This window comes from Arvicola amphibius, chromosome 10, assembly GCF_903992535.2.
Source record: "Arvicola amphibius chromosome 10, mArvAmp1.2, whole genome shotgun sequence".
NCBI lineage: Eukaryota > Metazoa > Chordata > Mammalia > Rodentia > Cricetidae > Arvicola > Arvicola amphibius.
Window position 1 is genome coordinate 79,382,319 of NC_052056.1, and position 24,835 is coordinate 79,407,153.

General features: G+C 44.3%; 1 protein-coding gene across 9 annotated transcripts in view; it reads left to right on the forward strand.

Moving 5' to 3' along the window:
• Hectd4 (HECT domain E3 ubiquitin protein ligase 4) overlaps positions 1-24,835 on the forward strand; it is a 188,671-nt gene that overhangs the window by 140,791 nt on the left and 23,045 nt on the right. For all 9 annotated transcript variants that reach the window (XM_038345151.2, XM_038345152.2, XM_038345153.2 and 6 more), the window contains exons 52-62: positions 221-347; positions 1,968-2,105; positions 7,605-7,741; positions 9,986-10,146; positions 13,329-13,510; positions 15,080-15,285; positions 15,553-15,683; positions 15,927-16,132; positions 17,840-18,019; positions 22,591-23,897; positions 24,544-24,751. In XM_038345151.2, the coding sequence (XP_038201079.1) occupies positions 221-347; positions 1,968-2,105; positions 7,605-7,741; positions 9,986-10,146; positions 13,329-13,510; positions 15,080-15,285; positions 15,553-15,683; positions 15,927-16,132; positions 17,840-18,019; positions 22,591-23,897; positions 24,544-24,751 (2,983 nt within the window). The remainder of the gene's footprint in view (positions 1-220; positions 348-1,967; positions 2,106-7,604; positions 7,742-9,985; positions 10,147-13,328; positions 13,511-15,079; positions 15,286-15,552; positions 15,684-15,926; positions 16,133-17,839; positions 18,020-22,590; positions 23,898-24,543; positions 24,752-24,835) is intronic.

A 24,835-nucleotide genomic window follows, 5' to 3' on the forward strand; every position in this document is an offset into this window, starting at 1 on the left:
TCTAGACTATACTGAGAACCCTTTGGTGGGTTTGAAGGGAAAGAGGCACTTGCTGAGGAGGAAGGGCTTGCTGGGGGTGGGGCTTGCTGTGGTGGAGGATGAGGCCTTCTTGGGGGCGGGGTATCTAAATGTTTGTGTTTAGGCCAGGCTTGAGCAGGGCAGGTCCTACAGGTGCCGGCATGAAGCTCTTCCTCAGGTCACGGGCTTCCTCTCCCCGCAGGAGGACCATTACGCCCTGTTGGTGAAAGCATGGGAGACCAAGGTTTTTCCTACCATCCGAAGACGCTTCCGCAATGAAGCTGAGCGAAAGTCGGGTCTGGACCAGATCAAGGGTGCTTTACAACTAGGTCTGCTGTGTTCTGTTACCTGAAGAGTCACTCAGAGGCTTGAGGGATGAGGGAGATAGAGTTGAGGAGAAGTGCTCCTCAGATGGCATATCTGGCTTGATGGTATCTTACCCCATGTATGTCAGTGAACTCAGGGTCCTTTGCCCTCATTGCTATACTTCATCTTCCTTGTCAGTGTGACTTGTGGAGCTAGAATAGTTGTCCTGGGAGGCTATGTGGCCTGGTGAAGAGTGTTCACATCTGTAAACATAGATGGGCTGTTTATCAGCTGATGGAGCTTGGGCTTCCCCATCTTGAATGGAGTCTCTACCTCATGAGCATGTGTGAAATCAATGAATGTTCCTAAGAGTACATCCTGGTGTATAGTAGTGTTCTCAATACAGTCCTCAGTGTCATAGCAGCAATAATGGTGGTGGTGTTGTTTCCCCTCCAACAGAGCGGTGACAAAGGTGAGAAGGAGGTTGGGGGATAGCTCCAGCACCAAGAGGACAGCTGCTGTCACCCAGTACTATGGGGAAGGCTAATGGGCCACACAAGACCTGGAAGGTTTAACATGGAATTTTCCTGTGTCCCGTGACTTGTTCTTTAAACAGTAGATTTTCCTCCTCTGTACTATTCCTCTTGAAAAAGATACAAAGATTACTGTTCTGTAATCTTGTAATGCTGAGCCCAGCTTCTTGTCCACCCTGGTGACTGCTGCTTTCCATGGTGTCCTTCTGTAATTGCACCTTCCTTTAGAGTATGCTCACATTGCTACCCCTTTTCATTATAGAAAAGCCAGTGACTGGAAGACTTGTAGCTGTATGATAGCTGGGCTGTTTAAAAACAGTCTCCTGTCAACCCATATTGTCTTGTCTGCGGTGGCTAAGGATTGTGGGTCTGAAAGAGCTACAGCAAAAGGAAACACCTTGCTGAACTCCCCACAGTGCCTTTTGTTTTGTTACTGTTTGAACATCTCTTTACTTGGCTTATTAATATAATTAATATGATAATGCCATTTTCGCTAATAAGTATAATCATATCCTCTTCCATGGAAAGGAAAAACAAAGCAGCTTAATATAGTGGTGCAGTCCTGTGATACAAAGTGACAAGTTCAAGACCATCCTGGGCCACATAGTGAGATCCTCTCAAAACAAACAAAAATCCCACAGCACATCTCAGTAGTGAGTAGAAGATTCTTAGTGCCCTCTCGGCCTTCTAAACAGCGTGCAAAGTCAGAAGCAAACACTGCTCTTATGTTCTCCTCCTCCTTGTTTGCCCCATTTGTTCTTCAGTTAGCCTGAGTTAAATACAGCATAGTTGTATGCCTTGATAACCATCCTGGCCTGGGGCTCCAGCTCTTCCTGCTCTGCTGATGCATACTGGCAGTGCTAACTCAGGTGCTCTCAATTCTTGCACATCAGCAGTGCTAACTCGGGTGCTCTCACTCCTTGGCACACTTGGCAAGATAGATCTAATGCTCCTAGAAGTGATATCTTTAGTATTTAAACTGAGTACAAACTGTCCTCCCAGCATGGGCACGGAAACATTCTCCATTGTTTCGTTCCAGGCACGAGTAAGTGCCCTGTTGGTCTGAAGATTATGTTTCCTGAGGAGTTACTCGGTGTGCTATGTTTGCAGGCATGGTGGATATCGCCCGGCAGACAGTTGAATTTCTCTATGAGGAGAACGGCGGCATCCCAAGAGACCTTTATCTTCCCACCATTGAGGACATTAAAGATGAAGCAAACAAGTTCACAATTGACAAAGTTCGAAAAGGTTTTGCTTTTGCTTCCTCCTTGCTCTGTGTGTGGCAGTTTCTCTGAAAGGAGCAGCTGTTGGTTGCCTAGAGTGATCTTTCTCTGAGTCACTTGACCTCCAGATTCTCATGTGAAGCCTTCAAGTGTCCTGGGAGGTCACAAAAAGTCATGTGGCCTCTGGTAGTCTCCCCCATGTGCCCAAACGTCACTAGGCATAAGCAGCTGTAGCAGGGCTGAGAGTAAAGGAAGGAAGTGGGGCTTCAGGTAGGTTTCCTGGCACAGGCATGGACTCTAAATTAATAAGCCACAAGTTTAGCTGGCCATGGTGGCACTCTCTTGGAGTTAATGAGATTGTTCAAGGTCAGCGTTGGCTACAGCTTGAGAACATCCTAGGTTATGTGAAACCCTGTCTCAAAAACAAACAAACAAACAACAAAACACATAAAACACCAAAACTATATGACCATGGTTTATAGAGCTTTTAGAATTTAAATATGCTTTTCACAAAAATAATCTGTTACGCATTTTGAAGAAACAACAGAAAAACACACAAAGAATTTTAATTTTACTTTTTTTAACTTAATACATGATAGCTGGGGCTGGAGAAGTGACTCAGCAGTTAAGGGTGCTGGCTGTTCTTATAGAGGACTTGAGTTTGGCTCCCAGCATCCACATGGTAGCTCACAACCACCAAGAATTCCAGTTCCATGGGATCCACCAAACTATTTCCTCTATCTAATTCTTTAGAATATTCATATCCCCAGAGAAATTTTGTACTCTCCATCTGCCCATCCTTCCCTCTCCCTAGACTTTGAACTGTGTCTCTGCTTCTTGTCTGTGGGTTTACCTATTCTGGACATTTGTTACAAATGGAATCATTTAACATGTGATCTTTCAGGTTGGACTTCTCTTTCCAGGCTCATATTTCCCATTTTAACTAAATAAAAAGAAAGGTTTTAACTTTAACGTAGTAAGATTATATACAGTAAGAACAGTTATCAAGAATTACAGGTAAGGCTGGAGAGTGGTTGAGAGCACTGACTGCTCTTCCAGAGGTCCTAAATTCAATTCCCAGCAACCACATTGTGATTCAGAACCATCTGGATTGGGAATTGGTGCTCTCTTCTGGAGTGCAGACAGAACACTGTCTATACATAATAAATAAATCTTTGAAAAAATTGCATGTAGAATATCCACTCCCTTTGCACTTGACAAATTTAGAGAAATCATTATATTATCTGTCCTATCTTGATGAGTCCAAAGCTCTGTGCCTAAATTACCTATCATAGTTAAGGAAAACTGTAACTATAACTATCTAGTCTTCAACTCTATTAAAGACCCCAGAAGGATATAATATTACCTGAGTCCAAAATGAGAGTCATCTGGCTGTCTGGACAGTCACCCAGGGTTCCTCTACAACATTGGGACATCCGTCTTTGGCCTACAGGCCTAGAATATATGGCAGACTTTTCTATGGAATATTAAAGGAATATTGAAGAATTGTCCCACCTTATTTTGACAAAGTTCAGCAGTCACTTTCCTGCCAGAATATCTGGCAGACTTTTCTATGAAGCAGGAATTTCAAGGACTGTCCTGCCTTGTTTTGGCAAAGTTTGACAGTTGCGTTCCTTTGTGTCCTACATGTTCAGTTTAAATGGTATACTGTCAGCAGTCAAGACAAGAGCAGCTTGTTGCCCAAATGGCTAACTTTGCCACATTGAAAGCAAGCTCTGTAGGGAGGTTCTTCAATGCTCATCAGCCTTTCTGACGTAAATTGATGCTGTCAGGGGCAAATGCATCTCACTGTCAATGAAAAGTCCTATGTTAACAAAACATTTAAAATGTCATATTCTGTAGGTCTCTGAAGTTTTTGAAGAACATCTATATCTAACCTTGAAAACATATCTAATATGACTACGGTTTTATTATTATAGATGACTAACTACTAACCTTCATTTCTTAATTATATATTGCACTTTTAAATGAACTGCATAAGCACAATACCCCAGCCAAGAGTAGAAGCATGTATTCAGGATAACAAAAATATCTTTAAATTTGTATCAATATATCAAAGTCCATACCTATATAGAACTTTTGAGGTTAATAGTTGTCTTTTTATCCTATGTCCCCCCAAATGATGACAAACATCTAAAACCCACCGAATGACCAAAAACCACCCACTCTACTTCTTGGAATGTGGACATTGTGTTCTCCAGACTGCTTCCTGTTGTCTGTGTGCAACAGCTTCTTTAGGAATCCTGAAAAAATTGAGATAATGGTCAAGTCCTGATAAAGCTAGACTGTACATTGTTGTACAGTCTCTGTGCAGTGGGAAAGCACAAGACTTATCTGACGTCTTGGCTAGAATAGTCTGTGAGCCAGCAGCCTTGAAGATGTTCTGGATGCAGAACTCTGAGGAAACTGCCAAAGTCACTCTTGAGAGTCTGGATCACCTGGGTCACCCATTTCACTGGTGTCTGGTCCCCTTGTTCTGAAAACACACAAACTTTCTAACATACATATCTGCATTAACACAAGTGTGGGCTGTGTGTTGTACACAGACAGCCAAAGATAATTTTTTCTTTCATGTTTGAGTAGGTATGTTACCTGCCTTGTAGTTTTTCTAAGTTTATTTCTTTATATCTGTAGCCAAGATTTTCAGGTCTCCCTGATCAAACATTATCTATATTAACATTGCATGAATCCTTGTCAGGCGGTGGTGATGCACACCTTTAATCCCAGCACTCAGGAGGCAGAGGCAGGCAGAGTGAGTTTGAGGCCAGCCTGGTCTACAAAAGCTAGTTCCAGGACAGGCACCAAAGCTACAGAGAAACCCTGTCTTGAAAAACAAACAAACAAAAACCAACAACAAAAAAACACATTGCATGAATCCACAGCCTTTCATTTCTTGTGGAAAAAGCATAATCTCTTCCCCAACTCAATACATATTTTGACTTCCATTTTAAAGTTAAGGCATTCCTAAAGTATTTAGGAAGGTTTAATTCAGCAGTCCCTCTTACAATCCCATGTCTCTCAGCAGCTGTCCTTTGCTTATCAGCAATCAAAAATTTCAAAATCAACAAGGCACCATATAGGATCCACACTCCCTGTGTATTTACCATCTTGATGTGGCTTATTCCTTTTATATTACTTTTTTCTTTAAAGATTTTATTATTTTTAGACTATATTTTCTATGACTGTCTATGCCTTTTCTTTCTTAAGCCTACACACATTTTTAAGTGCACTGTAACCTGTTTAGAGGTTTTTTTCTTTCTGAACTTTCTCTACCAGTGCCTGCATCTGCACACTTATGGCATTCTCTGATGTATGAGCCAGACTCTAACTTGACTGGAAACTGGATTCATCCACCCCACCTCTAGGAAGTTGGTGGCTGTATCAGGGCAAGCCATTTTTACTTAGCTTGCTATTTCTACTTAGTGTGCTGGCTTTTTTCTTTTTTTTTTTTTCTGTTCTTTTTTTCTAGCTGTCTCAGGCCCTATGTGGAAATGTTGGCCCCATTTTGGGCACTAAATGTAACAGGCTTTTTCTTTTGGGCCACCAACCAGCTCCCAATTCATGGCATGAAGACTTATTATTAGTTATTAACATTCAACCTTATCTTAACTCTTGTTTTAGTCTGTTTCTTTATTTATGTTTTGCCTTGGGGCTTTTTACTCCCCATCCATCTACCACCACCACCACCACCACCACCACCACCACCACCACCACCACCCCGCTTCTGTATGTCTTACTCCATGTCTGGCTAGCTGGGGGCTCAGCTGGCTGGATGACCCCAGTTGTCTCCCTTTCTTTCTCCCTTGTTCTCACCTCTCTCATTCTCTTTACCTGAGCCTAGATTCCTTCTTATTTTCTCTGCTCACCAGCCCCAACTATCCCTCTACTGCCTCGCTGTTTGCCATTCATCTTTTCATTAGACCAATCAGGCACCTTAGGCAGACAAGATGAAACAGCAACACATCTTTACATAATTAAATGCAGCTTAGACAAATGTAACACATCTTTGCCTAGTTAAACAAATGCAGCATAAACAAATGTAACACACCTTTACACAGTTAAATATTCCACAACACTCATCCATACTTCATTCTCTTTATTGTTTGTTAAGCAATACTCCATTGTATAGATATAACTCTTATTTACTTTCATTCATTGTTGATGTACGATTGAATTGATCCTACTTTTTGGCTATTAGGAATACTATAAGCATTTGTATATACATTATTTTTTTAAAATTGATTTTATTGAGCTCTGCATTTTTCTCCTCTCTCCTCCCTTTCTCTCCCCTCCCCTTCAACCCTCTCCCATGATCCCCACGCTCCCAATTTACTCAGGAGATCTTGTTTTTCTACTTCCCATGTAGATTAGATCCAGGTATGTCTCTCTTAGGGTCCTCTTTGTTGTCTAGGTTCTCTGGGATTGTGAATTGTACACTTATGAGTGAGTACATGTGATAATTATCTTTCTGAGCCTGGGTTACCTCATTCAATATGATGTTTTCTAGATCCATCCATTTGCCTGCAAATTTCAAGATGTCTTTTTTTTCTGCTGTGTAGTACTCTGTTATTTAAATGTACCACAATTTTTTTTATCCATTCTTCCATCAAGGAGCATTTAGGTTTTTTCCAGGTTCTGGCTATGACAAACAAAGCTGCTGTGAACATAGTTGAGCACATGTCCTTGTGGCACGTTTGATCATCCTTTGGATATATACCCAAAAGTGGTATTGCTGGGTCTTGAGGAAGGTTGTTTCCTAATTGCCACACTGACATCTAAAGGGGTTGTACCAGCTTGCATTCCCACCAGCAATGCAGAAGTGTTCCCTTTACCCCACATCCTCTTCAGCATAAGTTGTCATTAGTGTTTTTGATCTTGGCCATTCTTACAGGTATAAGATGGAATCTCAGAGTTGTTTTTGTATACACATTCTTGTATGGACATATATCTTCATTTCTCTAGGAGAAATACATAGGTATTATAGTAAATTGGAATCTATAAGCATGAGTAGAATTGTTGGGTGATATGATAACTTTATGTTTAACCTTTTGAGAAACTGCCAAAATACTTTATAAAGCAACTAGACCATCCTACATTCCCAGCAGCTTACCAGCTAGCTATGCCTGAGTGTTCCAGTTTCTGTACATGTGTGGCAATGTGTTCTATGTTCCATCTGTCTTTTTACCTCAGCCATTGCTGTTAGTATGAGAGGTCTCACTGTGGCTCTGACATACATCTCCCTGGTGATTGATCAGTAATAATGAACATCGTTTCAAGTGTTACCTTTTTTATTTCTTTTGGAGAAAGTATTTTTCCAAGTCCTCTGCCCATTTTTAAATGGTTTACTTGTCTTCTTAACTCAGAATTGGAAGAGTTTATCATTTTCTAATTACTTTACAGGCTGAGGTGTGTTCCTTTTTACTGTCACATGCTGCAGAGCTATTATAGTCCCTATAGTAAGTGTAGCCTTCCCCGGTGACATGGTACTTCTTTTACCTCCTAGGTCTCACAGTTGTAACCCGCTCTCCAGATAGCAGCAATGTAGCCAGCAGTACTGTGGGAACAGCCTTGCCAAAATTTGCTATCCGAGGGATGCTAAAAACTTTTGGCCTTCATGGAGTCGTCCTAGATGTTGATTCAGTAAGTGAACAGCCACTCTGGTTATTCAGTCCTGTATGTGTCGAGAGGCTTATATGCCACGTACCATTCAAAGGGACTATAGGCAGGGATGCTTAACGTGTGCAAATGTGCAAGACCCTTGGGGTTCTGTCCTCAGCTCCACACAGACACATGAAAAGGGGATTGTGCTTTGAGATTTCAAGTTAGAAACAAAGAAACTGGACTAGAGAGATGACTCAATGGTTAAAGGCACTCATTCTATCATTAGGAACAGAGTTCAGATCCCAGCACCCATGTCAGATACCTTCACTCCAATGGATCAGAAGGGTCTTCTGGCCTCTGTGGGCACCCAAACATACATGTGCATATAGTCACATAGATAAATATATATAAATAAGCATAAAATAAATCATATAAAGAAATAAAGGAAACCAAATGGAAGTGCAGCTGTGTGGAAGGACTCAGTGAGAACATCTCATACTTATGGGAATGAAGCTGCACTGGGCGCCCCTGCTAAACTGTCACTGCCTCACATCTCTTCAGTGTGGAGCAAAATGGGCCATTATCCTTGTGGACAACATCAGGACTGTTACACAGACAGAAGTTAAAAATTTAGGCTGGGCCTCTGATTCTGGAGATGGTGGAAGAGAAAGAAATTGTTCCGATCACATCATTGCATGGACTGTTCCAGTATCGATCTCCCCTCTGCCAAGCAAGTGTCTTGTGCTCATCAGTACTTGCCTCCATTTTGCAAAGTTCTCTCCTGAAGCTCAAAAGGATTTGAAGGGGTAGGCGCTAAGGAGAGAACAAGAGAAGGGATATAGGAGGCCAGAGGTTTGAAAGCTGCCCGAGCCTTGTTTCCAGCCCCTATGCTAATAACTTTTTCAAAGCAGGGAATCTGTCTGATAGCTTTATTTTATTTGTGAAAATTGAAAGTAAGCTGATACATATACATTCTGGATTCAAATATCAATATAATTTTTACCTAGGGATTATTAAAGATTTACTTAAAATAAAAGCAATTTAAAAATTACAAAATAATACAAGGGCTATTTTAACAAAATTTGTTCTTTCTAATTTTTATTTGATTTGAAGTTTTTTCCTGTTTTTCCCAATTGCTTTTTAAAAATATTTTATTTCTGTTTTATTTGCATTGGTGTTTTGATTGCATGCATATCTGTGTGAGGGTGTTGGATTCCCTGAAACTAGAGTTACAGACAGTCTTGAGCTGCCATGTGGGTGCTGGGAATTGAACTAGGGTCCTCTGGAAGAACAGTCAGTTCTTTCAACCCCTGAGCCATCTCTTCAGCCCCACCTACCCATAAGGATTTTTTTTTAATTTTTTTAATTTAATTTAATTTTTTAAAATTTTTTTAATGTTTTCTATTATGTGTTAATTTATAATTAAGAATTTATTGGGGGGCTGGAGAGATGGCTCAGTGGTTAAGAGCACTAGCTGCTCTTCCAGAGGTCCTGAGTTCAATTCCCAGCAACCACATGGTGGCTCACAGCCATCTGTACTGAGATCTGGCACTCTCGTCTGGCGTACGGGCATACATCAAGGCAGAATGTTGTATACATAATAAATAAATAAATCTAATTTAAAAAAAGAATTTATTTGGGGGAGAATACTGAAGAAATAACTCAATAGGTAAGCACTTGCTATTCCTGCAGGGGACTTGGGTTTGGCAACTCACAACTGTGTGTTGTCTGTAACTCCAGTTCCAGGAAACTGATACCTTATTCTGTCTTCTATGGTCAACTGCCGTCAGTGTGCATACATACACATAAATATACACAGATATAAATGTAATTAAAAATAATAAAAATTGAATCTTTTAGTAATTCCAACTCTCTGGAGGCAGCAGAGGCAGGTGGATCTCTGTGAGTTCCAGGTCACACAGTGAGACCCTGCCTTAAATACTTTTTGGGGAAAAATTAAATAAGCATATGTTTTGTAAATTCTCTTTGGGTTCATTAATTTTGTTTATAAAATAGCAACTAGATACAAATTATAAATCTAAAGGTTTCATATGTACATATCTTTGCATGAACTTAAAAAATAAAGTCTCAGGGGCTAGAGAGATGTCTTAGTGGTTAAGAGCATTGCCTGGTCTTCCAAAGGTCCTGAGTTCAATTCACAACCATCTGTAATGAGGTCTGGTGCCCTCTTCTGGCTAGCTGTATACATAATAAATAAATAAATATTTAAAAAAAAAATAAAGTCTCAGAAAAGCAGATTGGATATTTGCTTTTCCACTGCAGGTTAATGAACTGGTGCAGGTGGAGACGTACCTCCGGAGTGAAGGGGTGCTAGTGCGCTACTGGTATCCCATCGATATGTTGGAACGGCCCCCTGCAGGCTACCGAAGGACCGCCACTAATGGACTGGTCACATTGGACAATACCAACCTTCAAATTCACAGGTAAAACTGAGCCTTTCTTTCTTTGGGGAATAGAGATCTATTTACTGTGTTTTTCCATGTGTCCCATTTATACCTGTCTAGAAAGCTTTTCAAAGCTCTCCTTCAAAGCTAAGAGTTGGAAGGAGGGAAAACAGTTGCACACTTGCAGGAATTGGGAAGAAAAGATGGGTCTAAAAGCACATGGCCTATGTCACATGCACTCGATTGTATACTTGGGGCTGGAGCCAACTAGAAAGGCAATATGAAGACATGCAGAGGAAAGAAGTCAGGAGGGAACAGGTACGACATCCAGTTCATCCATGTAAAAACAGTCAGCTGTCTCTGTCTTGGCTAACCAAGCGTACACTGAACACTGGCTCTGTGCACGGTACAGCGCAGGATTCTGAAAGGGATAGAGCTACAGTGGAGACATGCCAGCCCTCTACAGATGAAAATCTAATGATAAATCAGTCACCATTCTTTGCCATGCACTGTTAAATAATGCCCCCCTATGGGGTTTGAGAGATGGCTCATAGCTTAAGAGCACTGGCAAGAAAATCTCTGTGGCTTGGAGGCCAGTCTGGTCTGCATAATGAATTCCAGGCCAGCCAAGGATTACATTTATTAAAAGTAAATAAATAAATAAATAAATAAATTTTTATGGCTTGTTCCTTCTCATCATGGAAATTCCTGCTGTGGGACTGAAGAGGTAGCTCAGTAGTTAAAGGACTCTGGTTTTCTTCCAGAGGCCCTGGGTTCAATTCCCAGCACCCATATGGCAACTCACAACTGTCTGTAACTCCAATTCCAGAGGATCCAACCCTCTTATACAGACACACATGTAGTCAAACACCAATGTAATAAATAAATCATTTATAAAAAGAGAAAAAGAAAGAAAAGAAATCCTTGCTGTAATTGAGAGGAAGGCAGTGTAACAAGTGCAGTTCTCTACTAAAAGTCTCTACAGACTGTATTCCATGGCATCTGTCCTTTAACATCCTAGTTCCTCCTTAGGCAAACCCATGCTGTCTATGTCTGTTCTTCCAACACCTGGGAAGCTGAGGCAGGAGGATCACCTGAGCTTGATACATTGAGACCCTAGCCAAAAAGCAGCCAAATAGCAACAGCAACAATTTCTCTCTAGGGTGTCAATTTGGACCTAAGTTAATTATGTCTCTAACTGCCTTCTCGTTTTTTAAAACTATATCATTCTGGCTGGTCTCAAACTCATGTTGTCAGTCCTCTTGCCTCGCCTCCCAAGTGCTAAGATTATAGGGGCAAGCCACCATGCCTGTCTTGACTGTATTTGGCAACTCCAGGCTTCCATCTAAACTCAGCTTCCACCTTGCTGTCCACTGGGATATTACATTATTCCATGGGTTGTCTGAAGCTCAGTTAGTCACTAGATCAAAACAGGCCATATACCTTTAATTCTAGCACTCAGGAGGCAGAAGAAGATGGATCTCTGAGTTCAAGCCAACCTGGTCTATATAGAGAGTTAAAGGGCAGCCAGTTAAATGATGAGGCACTGTCTGGAAAAAAAAATAAAAAAACAAACAGGCCATGGTTTGTGACACTGAAGCAAGACAGCAGGGCAGGAAGAATGGCCTGCTAACAGCTGTCACTTCAACAGAAGTCCTCACTGTCACTCACAGAGGGCAGGGCCTAGTGACAGTCAGGAATGTTTGCATGCTGCTGCCAGTGTGATTCCTCTTCATCACCTGCAGTGCCTCTTGGGATGAGCTGCTGTCAGACTTCCAGAACCCAAAGGAGAGCTGGACTGACTGAGGCCATTTTGGTGGAGTCGAGGAAAGGGTTTGGCTGACCTGAATGTGGCATGTGGGGTGGAGTTAGATTTCACCTCAAACTTCCTTCTGTCTCTGGTCCCCTCAATCTGGAGATCAAATGAGCAATCACCTTTCCTTCTGTCTCTGGTCCCGTCAATCTGGAGATCAAATGAGCAATCACCTTTCCTTCTGTCTCTGGTCCCGTCAATCTGGAGATCAAATGAGCAATCACCTTTCCTTCTGTCTCTGGTCCCGTCAATCTGGAGATCAAATGAGCAATCACCTTTCCTGTGCTGTGGCCTTTCAGCCTCCACACCACAGCTGTCCACAGACTTCTAGACCCTTTGGGGTCTGTAATCCGATATTTCCATTACAATTCATAACAGTAGCAAAATTGCAGTTATGAAGTAGCAAAAAATAATTTTATGGTTGGGTAAGATTTGGCCAGAGGAAAAGAGCCCCAAGGTTGAGCCAGGCTGCCTAGCATGCTAGTTTTCAATGGTTGGGGCCTGACATAGCCATGCCATCTGCTCTTAGACAACTGAATTGAAAACTGATCTAGACCAATAACCCTCCTCTTTAGTCTCTCTGCACAGGCAGCTGGTGCGAGCACTCTGGAAAGAATGGTTGGGGTCAGGTTGAAGTCAATGCTTGTGCCTCTAACCAGACCTTCCCATATAGAGGGCTCCAAACTGTGCCTCTCGTTACATCCCTATGAGCCTCGGAGGCATCTTCCCTCCTTAGGCCATGCTGGGTTTTCTGTTCTCTGCATACTGGACTCAGTTCTGCCTCTGGCATCTGTGTGGCCATCTCACTCTAATTATGCTAATTTCCATGAACCTCTTCAGAAGGTCTCCCTTCAAAACATTGATATATTATCCCTTTATCTTACCTAGTCACATTCAGTTGTTTGAACTTACCACTAAATTAATAAACTTTAAGACTGTTTCCACTATTTGGCCCTTAGAAACACTTACTATGTATTTGTGTTTACAAGTTTTTGTGTGGACGTACGTTTTAATTTCCTTTTTAAGGGTGTTTTTTGTTTTGGTTTGGTTTGTTTTGATTTTTGCTTTTGTTTTTGTGACAGGTTTTCTCTGTGTAGCTTTGGAGCTTGTCCTGGAACTCACTCTGTAGACCAGGCTGGTCTCAAACTCACTGAGATCTGCCTGCCTCTGCCTCCCAGGTGCTGGAATTAAAGGTGTGTGCCACCACTGCCCTGCTTCAAGGGTGTGGGGGGAAAAACAAATCACAAAGCGAACTATTGTGGCTTTTATTTAAAACTCAAGTGAATTACTTGAAACAGAAGATCGGGCCAGAAGAGAAGCCTGAGATGTAATATCGTCTGTCATTATCCCCACTCCACCCTTGAGCTCTGCTCAACAGTCAGTATGTCTCACCTTTCTTGTCCCTCAGAGAGCTGCTGCGGTGTGAGGCTGCACTGGCTAGGCTGTACTGTCGCATGGCCCTGCTCAACATCTTCGCTCCCAAGCTACCTCACTTATTCACTCGCCTCTTCCACATCCCCGCCATCCGAGACATTACATTAGAACACCTGCAGCTCCTGTCCAATCAGCTCCTTGCGCCTCCCCTCCCAGGTAAGACTTGGCCAGAGGAAAAGAGCCCCAAGGTTGAGGCAGGTCACATAGGCTGCCTAGCATGCTAGTTCTCCATGGTGGGGTCAGGGAACCTGAGACAGCATTCTGTCTGCTCTTAGACAACTGTGAGTGCACTTTCACCCTAGTCCTTTAGTCATCTGTCTTGTGCTTACTAAACATGGAGCTGCTGTCACAGATGTTCTGCTTGACCCTGGAAACAGACATAGGTTCCCATGGCGGGACCTGCTCCTAAGCTGCTCATGTGAATCAGCTAAGCTTGGAATACTTCAGCAAGGGTTCTTTGTGTCCATTTGGGCAGTGCTAAGTGAGGGAATCATTCCTTGGTCTACTCATGACTGAGGGGCTCCTCTGTCTGCCTCTAGCACCTCACCCTCCCTTTTTCTTCTGGGCACTTAAGATAGGAGCGAGTGGTAAGGGAGGCACAGGCCAACACCCCCACCCACAGACTCTGTTGCAAGGGCACTGTGAGCCCATGGCATTTTAGACAGCCCACAGGATCCCAGCCAGCATATACAAACCGTCTCTCCTCTAGCCTGAAAAAAAAAAAAAGCACCAGCATTTATCAGCCTTCTTCAAGGAACACACCATATGAGGAGCTTTGCCATGACAACTGAGTAATCACACTGGCCACCTCAACACCTTAGTGAAGCTAGGCTGGCCCAGAACAGCTAGATGGGCCACCCCATGTTGGTCTTTAAGAAATTTAGCAGGGCCGGGTGGTGGTGGCGCACGCCTTTAATCCCAGCACTCGGGAGGCAGAGACAGGCGGATCTCTGAGTTCGAGGCCAGCCTGGTCTACAAGAGCTAGTTCCAGGACAGGCTCTAGAAACTACAAGGAAACCCTGTCTCGAAAAACCAAAAAAAAAAAAAAAAAAGAAAGAAAGAAAGAAACTTAGCAGGGGAAATGACATCAATAAAATACTTACTATAAGCATAAGGACCCAAATTCAGGTTGCCAGCATCCATATAAAAAGTTGGACACAAGCTGGGTGCATACCTTTAATCCTAATATGTGGGAGGCAGAGGCAAGAGAATCTCTGTGAGTTTGAGGTTAGCCTGCCCTACAATGCAAATTTCAGGATAGCCAGGGCTACACAGAGAAATCCTATCTGGATACAGTGGTGTGCATCTGTAACCTCACTGTTAGGGAGAGGCTAGCCAGGTTAGCTTCAGGGAAAAACCCTATCTCACAAAATAAGGTAAAGAGCTACTCAGGAAGACACCTAATGTCAACCTCCAGCCTCCATGCATTCATGTACACCTGCATACAGTTAGCATACATGTACATGTACACAGAACAAGAAGCTTGGGCTTTCACTGAAGGTGTTATTTGAAGCACTGTGTTACTGCTAAAAAGAAAACATACGTTTAAAGGTCACAAGCTCTTGACTTCTTCACACTGTCCTGATGGTCCGGGACTTTCCATCTACCATTTCCCATCCGTGCCATCCTTTCCGGTAGGTCATTGCTTATTTGTCTGTTTTGCAGGCTCTCACAGGCACTGAAGACTGCAGTTCTGTCAATGTCCCTTTCTTTCCCTATCCATAGATGGCACCATCAGCTCCAGCTCCATCCTCCTGGCACAGTCTCTGCAGCACTGTATCCACTCACAGAGCTGCTCTGCCACCGACCTCTTCTACCAGGGCAGCTCCCAGACGCTGAGGGAGTGGCTCAGCGTGGCCATCACCCGCACCCTGCACCAGGGCGAGGACAGCCTTCTGGAACTGACAAAGCAGATCTGCGCTTTCCTGCAGGTATAGGCTTGAGCTCATGGATCCCAACTGTGGACACCATTGAAACAGGAGTTTCATTGACTTGCTGAATAGTGCTGTCCCTTGAGCTGCTGGGCAGCCATTCTTTTGAAGACTCTTCTGCCTTTGGTGGTCTTCTCCTCCAGAGGCCATCAGCCACTTGCACCTATTTCAGCATGTCCTGGATGATTTGTCTTCCTTGTGATATGAGGAGATGGAATGTGTTGCCTGTGTCTTTCCCATGCTTGCTTATTGCATGTCTCTTTTCAGACAGCACCGGAGCAGTTTCCCTCTGAAGAATTCCCAATTTCTGAGTCCAAAGTCAATATGGATGTGAATTTCCCTGGAGCAGCTTTTGTTGTTGTGTCTTGCAAAGAAAGTCAGTCTGGATTCCGCAAAGAGTAAGTTGTCCTTTCTCCAGAAGTCAGCGCTGGGGAGAGAAAGCAGCACTGCCCCAGGAACATGTCTCCAGCTATCCTTGCCCTCGAGTGCACACTATCTTTAAAGCTAACTTGCAGTTCTTCCTGTATCTCCTTCGGTGGGGAACTAGGCTTTATAGAAAACGACCTTCTAAAGGTGGTGGAGATGACATATGCCCAGTGCATGGCCTGGCCAAGTCTGTCTTAACCCCTACTTCCTCTCAGCTCCTCTCTGTACAAGGCCCCGTGGGCGCGTATTCTCGTCTATGGGCTTGGCCACAAAGTGAAGCGCACCGGCCAACTGAACCTCATTGAAGCTGCCTGCTACCCCCGAGATGCCTCCCCAGCCAACACTGGGCTCGCTCCTCCACCCACAGCTGACCAGTACCCTTCCGTGGTTCTCTCCACGGACAAGGTCCACATCAAACTAGGTAAGTCTTTCTCAGCTCACAGTGATGCAGATGGTGAGCAGCTGTGCTCTGCTGGCCTTCTTTTGGGAGCTCCTAGTCCCATTGCTAGGAGTGAAGAAAGACTGCTCAGAGCAGTGTTTGAGAGACAGTAGATTAACACAGGTTAGAGGCCACCCAGGCACAGAGGGATTGCCTTCCTCCTCAAGCTACAGGGAGCCAACTGCAAAGAACGGCAGTCACATTCTTGCAACTATCACAGGCTGTAGCAATCTTAGTTGCCAAATGTTCCTGGAGTTTTTTTTTTTTTTTTTATGACAATGCCCTGGTTCTGATGTGACCTGTGAGCATCTGCTGTGCTTATTTCTGGCATCCCCAGTAAGCCTCAAGGATTAGGGTCTTAATGAAGCTGTCAATGCCTGTCCTTGACAAAGCCAACTGAAAGGAAAGAAATCTTCATTCCAGACTTCCACTCTTGCTCAACCTTTTTTAACCAGAAAAGAGCAGCCTGTATTTGCCCAAGACAGTCATTTGCTCCAGCTGAACTTCACAGAGATTCACCTGCTTCTGCCTCCCAAGTGCTGGGATTAAAGGTGTTCCCTACACTGCCCAGCAACCTACACTCTTTTCTTAATCTTTTTCCCCCATAGTCTTTTGTCTTCACCTCCTGTTATTTAAGCTTTACATTAAAATCAGAATCTCAACTGGGCAGTGATGGTGCACGCCTTTAATCACAGCACTTGGGAGGCAGAAGCAGGTAGATCTCTATGAGTTCAAGGCCAGCCTAGTCTACAGAGAGAAACCATGTCTTGAAAAACTAAAAAACAAACCAAACAAACAAACAAACAAAAACCTACACAGGGTCTTGCTAGAAATGAAGTTCATTGCAAGGATTTACCATGTGCCAGGCCCTGTGGTGCACTTCCAGCATAACAACCTAAAACAGAGGTTTTCTGTCATCCACATTTTTGGCATACAGACATCTACCTCAAGGTACAGGTGAGGGAAAAGCCCAAAGTCCCCCAAGACTCACTTTCCATCCCTGGTGCTCACAGAGGGGATGGATTGCAGTACAGGGTAGGAGGTTTGAGACTTTGCTTCTCACAGGAGGTCACTTTGGTCAGACTTGGGCTGTGGCAGTGAAAGCAGGTAATAATTGTCAAAGTTGGAGGTGAAGTCTGTGCAGAGCCCTGAGCGCATTTGCCATCACTACAAAGAGCACAGAAACCTTCCCAGCCTGGGTACTGAGTGTACTTGGGACTTAAGGCCATCTTATGGAGGTTTAAGATCTTAGTGAGTTGTGACCATGCAAAAGGGCCGTGTCTTCAAGCTGGGCAGGCTTCAGGAAAGCCCCTTTTAGCATAGGCCTTATGACCATCTCTAATTCTGGACTTCAGGCACTTGGTATCGTCTTCTTTCTTCACTTAGTTTATCTTTAATTGTTTTGCTATGTAGCCAGACTGGCTTCAAACTCAAAATATTCCTGCCTTAGCCTAGCAAGTTGTAGGGTGACAAATGTGAGCCACTATGCCACTATACCTGGCCTGCCCAGTGACACCTCCCTAGATGTTGCTTTATCCCATTTCCACACCAGCAGGTATGGTGCAGCTGGCTTCTGACTGCCATACCTATAGATAACTGTCTGGAGACACTGGCAGCAGGGTGCTTTCTCAAATGTATCTGGGTCAGATGCTGCCAGTCACACATGTTCTTTCTGGGCCCTTCTCTTAGGAGTGTCTCCACCTCCTGGAGCTGTGCTGGTCTTGCACTCTCTGCCCCTGGAGTTCCCCTTGGCTATGGCCTTTGCAGAACAGCTGCTGTCCTGGAAATCAGAGGACAGTGAAGGGAAGTCAGAGGACGAGCCTGATGCCATTCCTACTGCGGTCCTCCTCCATGTGGTGGAACTGCTGGGTAAGCAAGTATCCGGTAGATCGAGTTTGGTAGCCCAGGCAGCTGCAACCTGTCAGAGCACTTCCTCTGAAAGTAGGCTTGGGAGTCCTGACTCTAGTCAGTGGTCTGCAGGGTATCGCCACTGAACCATCTGGTAGCAGCTGCCTATGAAGTGAAGAACAGCAATGTCATGCTTTAAAGTGTTAAATGTTTGCCATTAATGGAGGCAGAAACAGGTTGATCTCTGTGAGTTTGAGGCCAACCTGGTCTACATAGTGAGTTTTAGGCCAGCTAGGACTAAACTGTGAGACCCTGTCTATAAACAACAACAAAATGTAAATGTTTGCCTCATATGCTGTTTTTTTATAACTGATGGTGAAGGTTGGAATAGCTGCCAATGGAATACTACAACCATAGAGCTACTGACAGACTTCAAGCATATAACTCTCACAAAATGGTCAACTGAGATGTCAGATTTTTAACTAAAAGAAACTTACCTCTAAAATATTTGAAGTAAATATTGAACTTTAATTCACAATGTGCCTGCTCACAGTTTAGAAGTAAGTCTTCATATTAATCCAGACAGGCTGGATGGCTAGAGGCACAGATGAGTGACTTGTTAATGGTGGACTCTGATGGACTTAGAGAAATAAACCCTGATGAAAAATAAAACAAACCAGGTCGCAATCCCAGATGCCTCAGGGGCTACATATGTCACTGGCACAAATAGCCAGAGGAAAAGGAGTGTTGACATATGTCCACCTGGCAGTGACCACATCCTGACTGTTCACTGTCAGATGACATCTGGCTAGAGGTGTGTGGTTTTGTTGTTTTGTTTTGTTTCTTTTTTTTCTTTCTTTCTCTCTTTCTTCCTTCTTTTAAGTAGACAGTGGTTCACTTTGTAGCCCTGACTGGCCTGGAACTTCCTGTAGAAACCAGATGGTTCATACTGTGATTAAAGGCATATGACAACATGCCAAGCCAGAATTTTTATTTTCTTCTTCATTTTTTTGGTACATTTTTAAAATTTATTTATCTTTATTTTATGTGCATTGGTGTGAAGGTGTCAGATCTCGTGGGACTGCATTTTCGTCAGATCTCGTGGGACTGCATTTTCAGACATTTGTGAGCTGCCATGTAGGTGCTGGGAATTGAACCCGGGTCCTCTGGAAGAGCAGTCATTGCTCTTAACCACCAAGCCATCTCTCCAGCCCCAGAATTTTTATTTTCATTTCAATAAAAGATAGAAAAGTAAATTTTTTTGTGATCCTCCCAATTTTTAGACATTGGCAACTCAGTCAAACATTTAAGACACTCTAGGTGGTGCAGGAACAGATGTGTGTGTTACCTTGTTCGGGTTTGGTGAAGAATTCTGTTTGAGGATGTCTGTCCTCTTACATAAGTGTCCTATGGTAAAGGAAAGACTTGGTGTGGGTAACATAAGCCTTGAGGCTAGGGACAGGGGAACTTTAACCTTGGCCTTAGAAGGCTTCATGAGAACCAGTGAACTTATTTTCAGTAAGAACTTCCAAGCAGCCTCCTCCTGAGAGAGCAGGAAGCTCAATGCATTTTCTGGAAGGTGTTGTACCTAAGCAGAAGACGTAGGAGCCCCAGGAAGTACTCCACCCAGTGCAAACCCCATCTGGATGGAAGCAGCTGCAGCTCTGGACTCAACTGCCTCCTTGGGACTGGACCAAAATGTTCACCATCCTCAGTTGCTCAAATACCTGAGTTTTCATGACATCCATCCTGTCCAAGCCAACATGAATAGAAGCATTTGGGAGCTGGGGCTATGGCACAGCTAGAAAAGCACCTGCCTAGCATGTACAAAGCCCTGAGTTCAATCCCTAACACTGCATAACCCAGGGGTGCATCTGATGTGAAGAGATATCGGGGCATCATTTCGTTGGATTTTTTTTTTCTTTAATCATTCAGTTTCATACACTGTATACATTTCTTAAACCATGCACTCAGCTCCCCATATCATCTCTTATTCCTTCCCTTTCCCACAAATCCTTTTTCTCATTGTCTTAGCCAGGGTTTCTTTTGCTGTGAAGAGACACCATGACTACTACAACTCTTACAAAGGCAAACATTTAATTATTGTTTCAGAGATTTAGTCCCTTATCACCATGGTGGGACATGGTGGTGTGCATGCAGACATGGTGCTGGAGAAGGAGCTGAAAGTTCTGTATCTTGATCCTCAGGCATCAGGAAGTGAACTGAGACATACTTCTTCCAACAATGCCACATGTGCTAATAGTGCCACTCTCTATGAGCTTATGGGGGGCAATTACATTCACACTATCACACCCATCAATTTTCTTTAATTCAAGATCTTATGTAACCCAGGCTAGCCTGGAACTTGCCTATGCAAGGATGATTTCAAATTTCAAATTTCTGATTCTCCTGCCTCCACTTCTTGTGCTGAGATTACATGTGTGGAGTACCATGTATGTCTTATTTCGGGTGTGTATGCTTGGAGAATGTAATACTTTTTAAAAATACTTGTTTATTTGTTTGTTTGTTTGTTTATTATGTATACAATATTCTGTCTGTGCGCATGTCTGCAGCCCAGAAGAGGGTACCAATTCTCATTACAGATGGTTATGAGCCACCATATGGTTGCTGGGAATTGAACTCAGGACCTTTGGAAGAGCAGGCAGTGAGTGCTCTTAACCGCTGAGCCATCTCTCCAGCCCCCGAATGTAATACTTTTATTCAGTTCAGCTCCTTCCTGGTTTGTTTGGTCCATTGGATTTTGTTTCGTTTTCTTGTTGCTTGATTGTTTCTTGTTTGTTATTTGATTTTTTTTTTTTTTGAAGATTGCATCTCAGTTTAGCCAGCCTGCTCTTGAACTTATTGTATAGCCGAGGATGACTTGAATTTCTGCTCTTTCTGCCTCTACCTTTTGAATGCTGGAATTATAGGTGTGTGCACCCATACTTGATTCCTTTCCTTGTGTGCATGTATGTGCGAGTGTGTGTGTGTGTGTGTGTGCATGTGTATAGAGACCCAAGGTCACTGTTAGGTGTCTTCCTCAGTTTTTCTCCATTCTATTTTTACTGAATCTGAGACTCACTGGTTTTGCTAGGCTGGCTGGCCAACAAGCTCCTGGGAGTCAATTGTCTGCCATCCCAGAAGTGACGTTATACTGTACCCAGCTTATATGTGGAAAAGAATCATACTCAGGGCTTCATGCTTATACAGCTGCATTTACTGGCTGAGCTGCCTCCCCAGCCACTTTCTTCTTCTAAACTTAATATTTTTTCTTTTTTTTTTTTTTTTTTTAAGACAGGGTTTCTCTGTAGCTTTGGAGCCTGTCCTAGAGCTCGCTCTGTAGACCAGGCTGGCCTTGAATTCACAGAGATCTGCTTGTCTCTGCCTCCCAACCGCTGAGATTAAAGGTGTATGCCACCACTGCCCACCTTAAACTTAATTTTCAAGGAGTTTTTTGCACCCTTGCTGTATGTGGAAAGTTAGTATACCTTGTCATAGCTGTAAAATGTAAGTATAAGAGAAACACAAGGAAAATAAAGGCTGTTGTGAAGCTATTGTTGTAGTCTATTAAAGGCTACTATGTTAAAAACAGATACATGAGGGTGGGAGGGCGGCTGAGCAGTTAAGAGCAGTTGCTGGTCTCCCAGAGGACCTGGATTCAGTTCTCAGCTTCCATGTGTAGTAGTTTACAACTGCCTGTAACTCCAGCTCCAAGGGATCTGAAATTATCTTCTGGTCTTCGTGGATACCTACACACCTTGGCAGGTGGACACACAGACACAACACATTCAAATACATAAAAATAAAAACTGAGCTGGAGAGATGGTCAGTTGTTAAGAGCAATTACTGCTCTTTCAGAGGACCTGGGTTCAGTTCCCAGCATCCACATCAAATGGCTCACACCCATATGTAACTCCAGTTCCAGACCTACACCTTCTGAGTGGGTACATGTGGGTACCCTATAAAGCTATACAGGGGTACATATACACATAAATTAAAATTCAATAAATCTTATTTTTAAAAAATAAAAACCAATCTTTAAAAACATTATCTCAGAGTCCTTCCTTTTTCCTTTCTCTTCCCTTCTCTTCCTTCCCCCTACTCCCCTTCTTCCAACTTTCTCTTCCTCCCCTCCCCTACCTCGGTCCCCTCTATTCATTCCTTTCTTCCTCCCTTTCCTGCCCTTGGCAGTACTGGGGTGAAATCTAGGGCCTAGAGTATGCTGGGCAAATGCTCTGCCCCTGAGCTATACCCTAAACCAGGGTTTAGGGTAAGGCTTTCTTGTTGACTCGGTTGGGTCAGCTTTAAATCTCATTCAGTGTGTGTTTTTGAGTCGACTGAGTTATTCATCCCCAGTGGCAGGCATCATCTCTATTGGAAAGCAGTCTAATGGCTTCTGACTAGTCCTATGCAGAGATATGTGGCCTAAGATCCAGAAGGTGGCATGCTGTCAGAGTCATAGGCTAATGGCCACGGCCAGCCGGCCAGACTATACTGACCTCTCCATGTCCAGGCTCCACCACAGCGCTCAGAGCTGCTCCTGGGAAATGACGGAGCAGTGACATGGTTACTTTGTTTTCTCTTTGTCTCAGGAAACTTTCTGTGGACCACAGACATGGCGGCCTGTGTGAAGGAGTTGGTCTTCCACCTCTTGGCTGAGCTCTTGCGTACAGTACACACCCTGGAGCAACGGAAACACCCCGCTGGCCTGTCCTCCTCTATTGCCCTCCAACTCAACCCTTGCCTGGCCATGCTGATGGCCTTACAGTCAGAGCTGCATAAACTGTACGACGAGGAGACCCAGAGCTGGGTCTCAGGCACTGCTTGTGGCAGCTCTGGAGTAGTAGCTGTGGGTGACCAGGGCAGGTTTTCCACCTACTTCCATGCTCTCATGGAAGGCTGCCTGGCAGTTGCTGAAGTAACCCTGCCTACCAATATCAGTGTCACAGCTAGTGGGGTGACCTCAACGACCACCCCAAACCTCAGCGACTCATCCTCCTCCTCCTCCTCCTCCCCGGGACAGACCCCACAGAGCCCTAGTCTCCTGTCCAAGAGGAAGAAAGTCAAGATGAAGCGGGAGAAGGCCTCATCCTCTAGCAAGCGCCAGTCCTCCCGTGCCACAGATGCAGATTCCACCATGCTCAGCATTGGGGGGAGCAAACCTGAGGACATGCTGTGGTTCCACCGTGCCCTCACCTTGCTCATCATCCTTCGGCACCTTACCAGAAAGGATCCACAAGGCCTGGGTGTGACGAGTGATGCCATTGCCGATGCCTGCCAGGCCCTGGTGGGCCCCACTGCCCACAGTCGCCTGCTAGTAATCTCAGGCATTCCTACACACCTGGATGAAGCTGTTGTCAGAGGTGCTATCCGCAAGGCCTGCAATGCCCATGGCGGTGTCTTCAAAGATGAGATCTACATCCCACTGCAGGAGGAAGACCCCAAGAAGCCAAAAGACAAAGCCGAGGGTGGTGAAAGCAAGGTTGAGTCTGAGAAATTGCTGGGATTTGCCAGTGTGGACAGCTTGGAGGGGAGCACATCCAGCAGTTTAGCCCCTGCCATGAGCATCAGCGCCTCAGCTTCTACCAGCCAGGCCTCAGTCTGTAGCTCCCAGGGTGTTTCACAGACTGCTAGTGACCTCTCAGTGGACCAACTTCCCTCAGGCCTGGAGCTGCCTGTTCCTCCTGTCCTGTTGGAACCCCACGTGGTGTCCAGCCAGGAGAGCCTGGACATTTCCTTGTGCAGCACTGGCAGCCTGGGTAGCCTGGGTAGCCTAGGGGAACCTATGGACAATGCAGAGACAGCATCTGTTTCAGACGTGGGCTCCATGTACACAGTCACTTCCCTGGATACCCAGCCCCTCACAGCGCGCCCTATCAAAGGCTTTGCAGTGGTGGAGGTAATATCTCTCAGCCTTGAAAGTCACTCAACCTTGACCTGGCCAGCATGGCTTCTCCAAGCTACTTCTAAGGAGTTAGCTAGTAGGCAACATGGGGTTCTGGGGAGCTCCTGGGCACCTCTCAGCAACTGCTTTTCTTGAGGTCAACTATTAAGAGGGACATCCAAACTTGTGTTATAAGGCATAGGCAGTTCATTGATGTGAGAGTCTCTGGCAGGTACACTGGAGGACCATGGCAGTGTTTTGAGAGGCACTGTGTTGGCAGTGTGAGAATCATGTACACTGTGACTTCCTGCACTTTTGCAAGAGTTAGACTCAAAGGTAAAATCCAGCAGTGGGGTGCAGCATTTGCTTAGTGTGCACAAAGCCCTGAACCAGGCGCATGACCCAGAACCACATAAGAGTAAATGCCCTCTCTTTTGGCTACATAAAGCCCAAGGGCAAGAACTTCTATCAGTTGCCCTCACAACCGGGCTGCCTTCCTGGGGACTGGCCAGTCTTTAGGCTCCAGAACTTCCCAGGTGAGCTGTTCTATAATGGCCATGTTGACATTGGGAGGGAGTGTCTCAAGAAGGCAGGCCAGCAGTGCCCATGTTCTGTCAGGGCAGATCCATTCAGAACCCAACCTTTCTCTTTGTTCATACAGATAAGGTCCCGAGCCAAAATTGAGAAAATTCGAGCAAGTTTATTTAACAATAATGATTTGATTGGCTTGTCAAGTCTCGACGGTGAGGATGAGTTGATGGAGATGTCCACAGAGGAGATTCTGACAGTGTCTGTGGTGAACCAGAGTCTGTTTGACACTCAGGGGAGCCCGGGACTAGAAGACTACTTCAATGACAAGTCCATTAAAGGTGGGCTGCAGGGTGTATGTGCTTAGTGTTTGTAGTTTTTATTTTTTAATCCTGTGTATATATTTGTGTGTGAGTGTGCATACT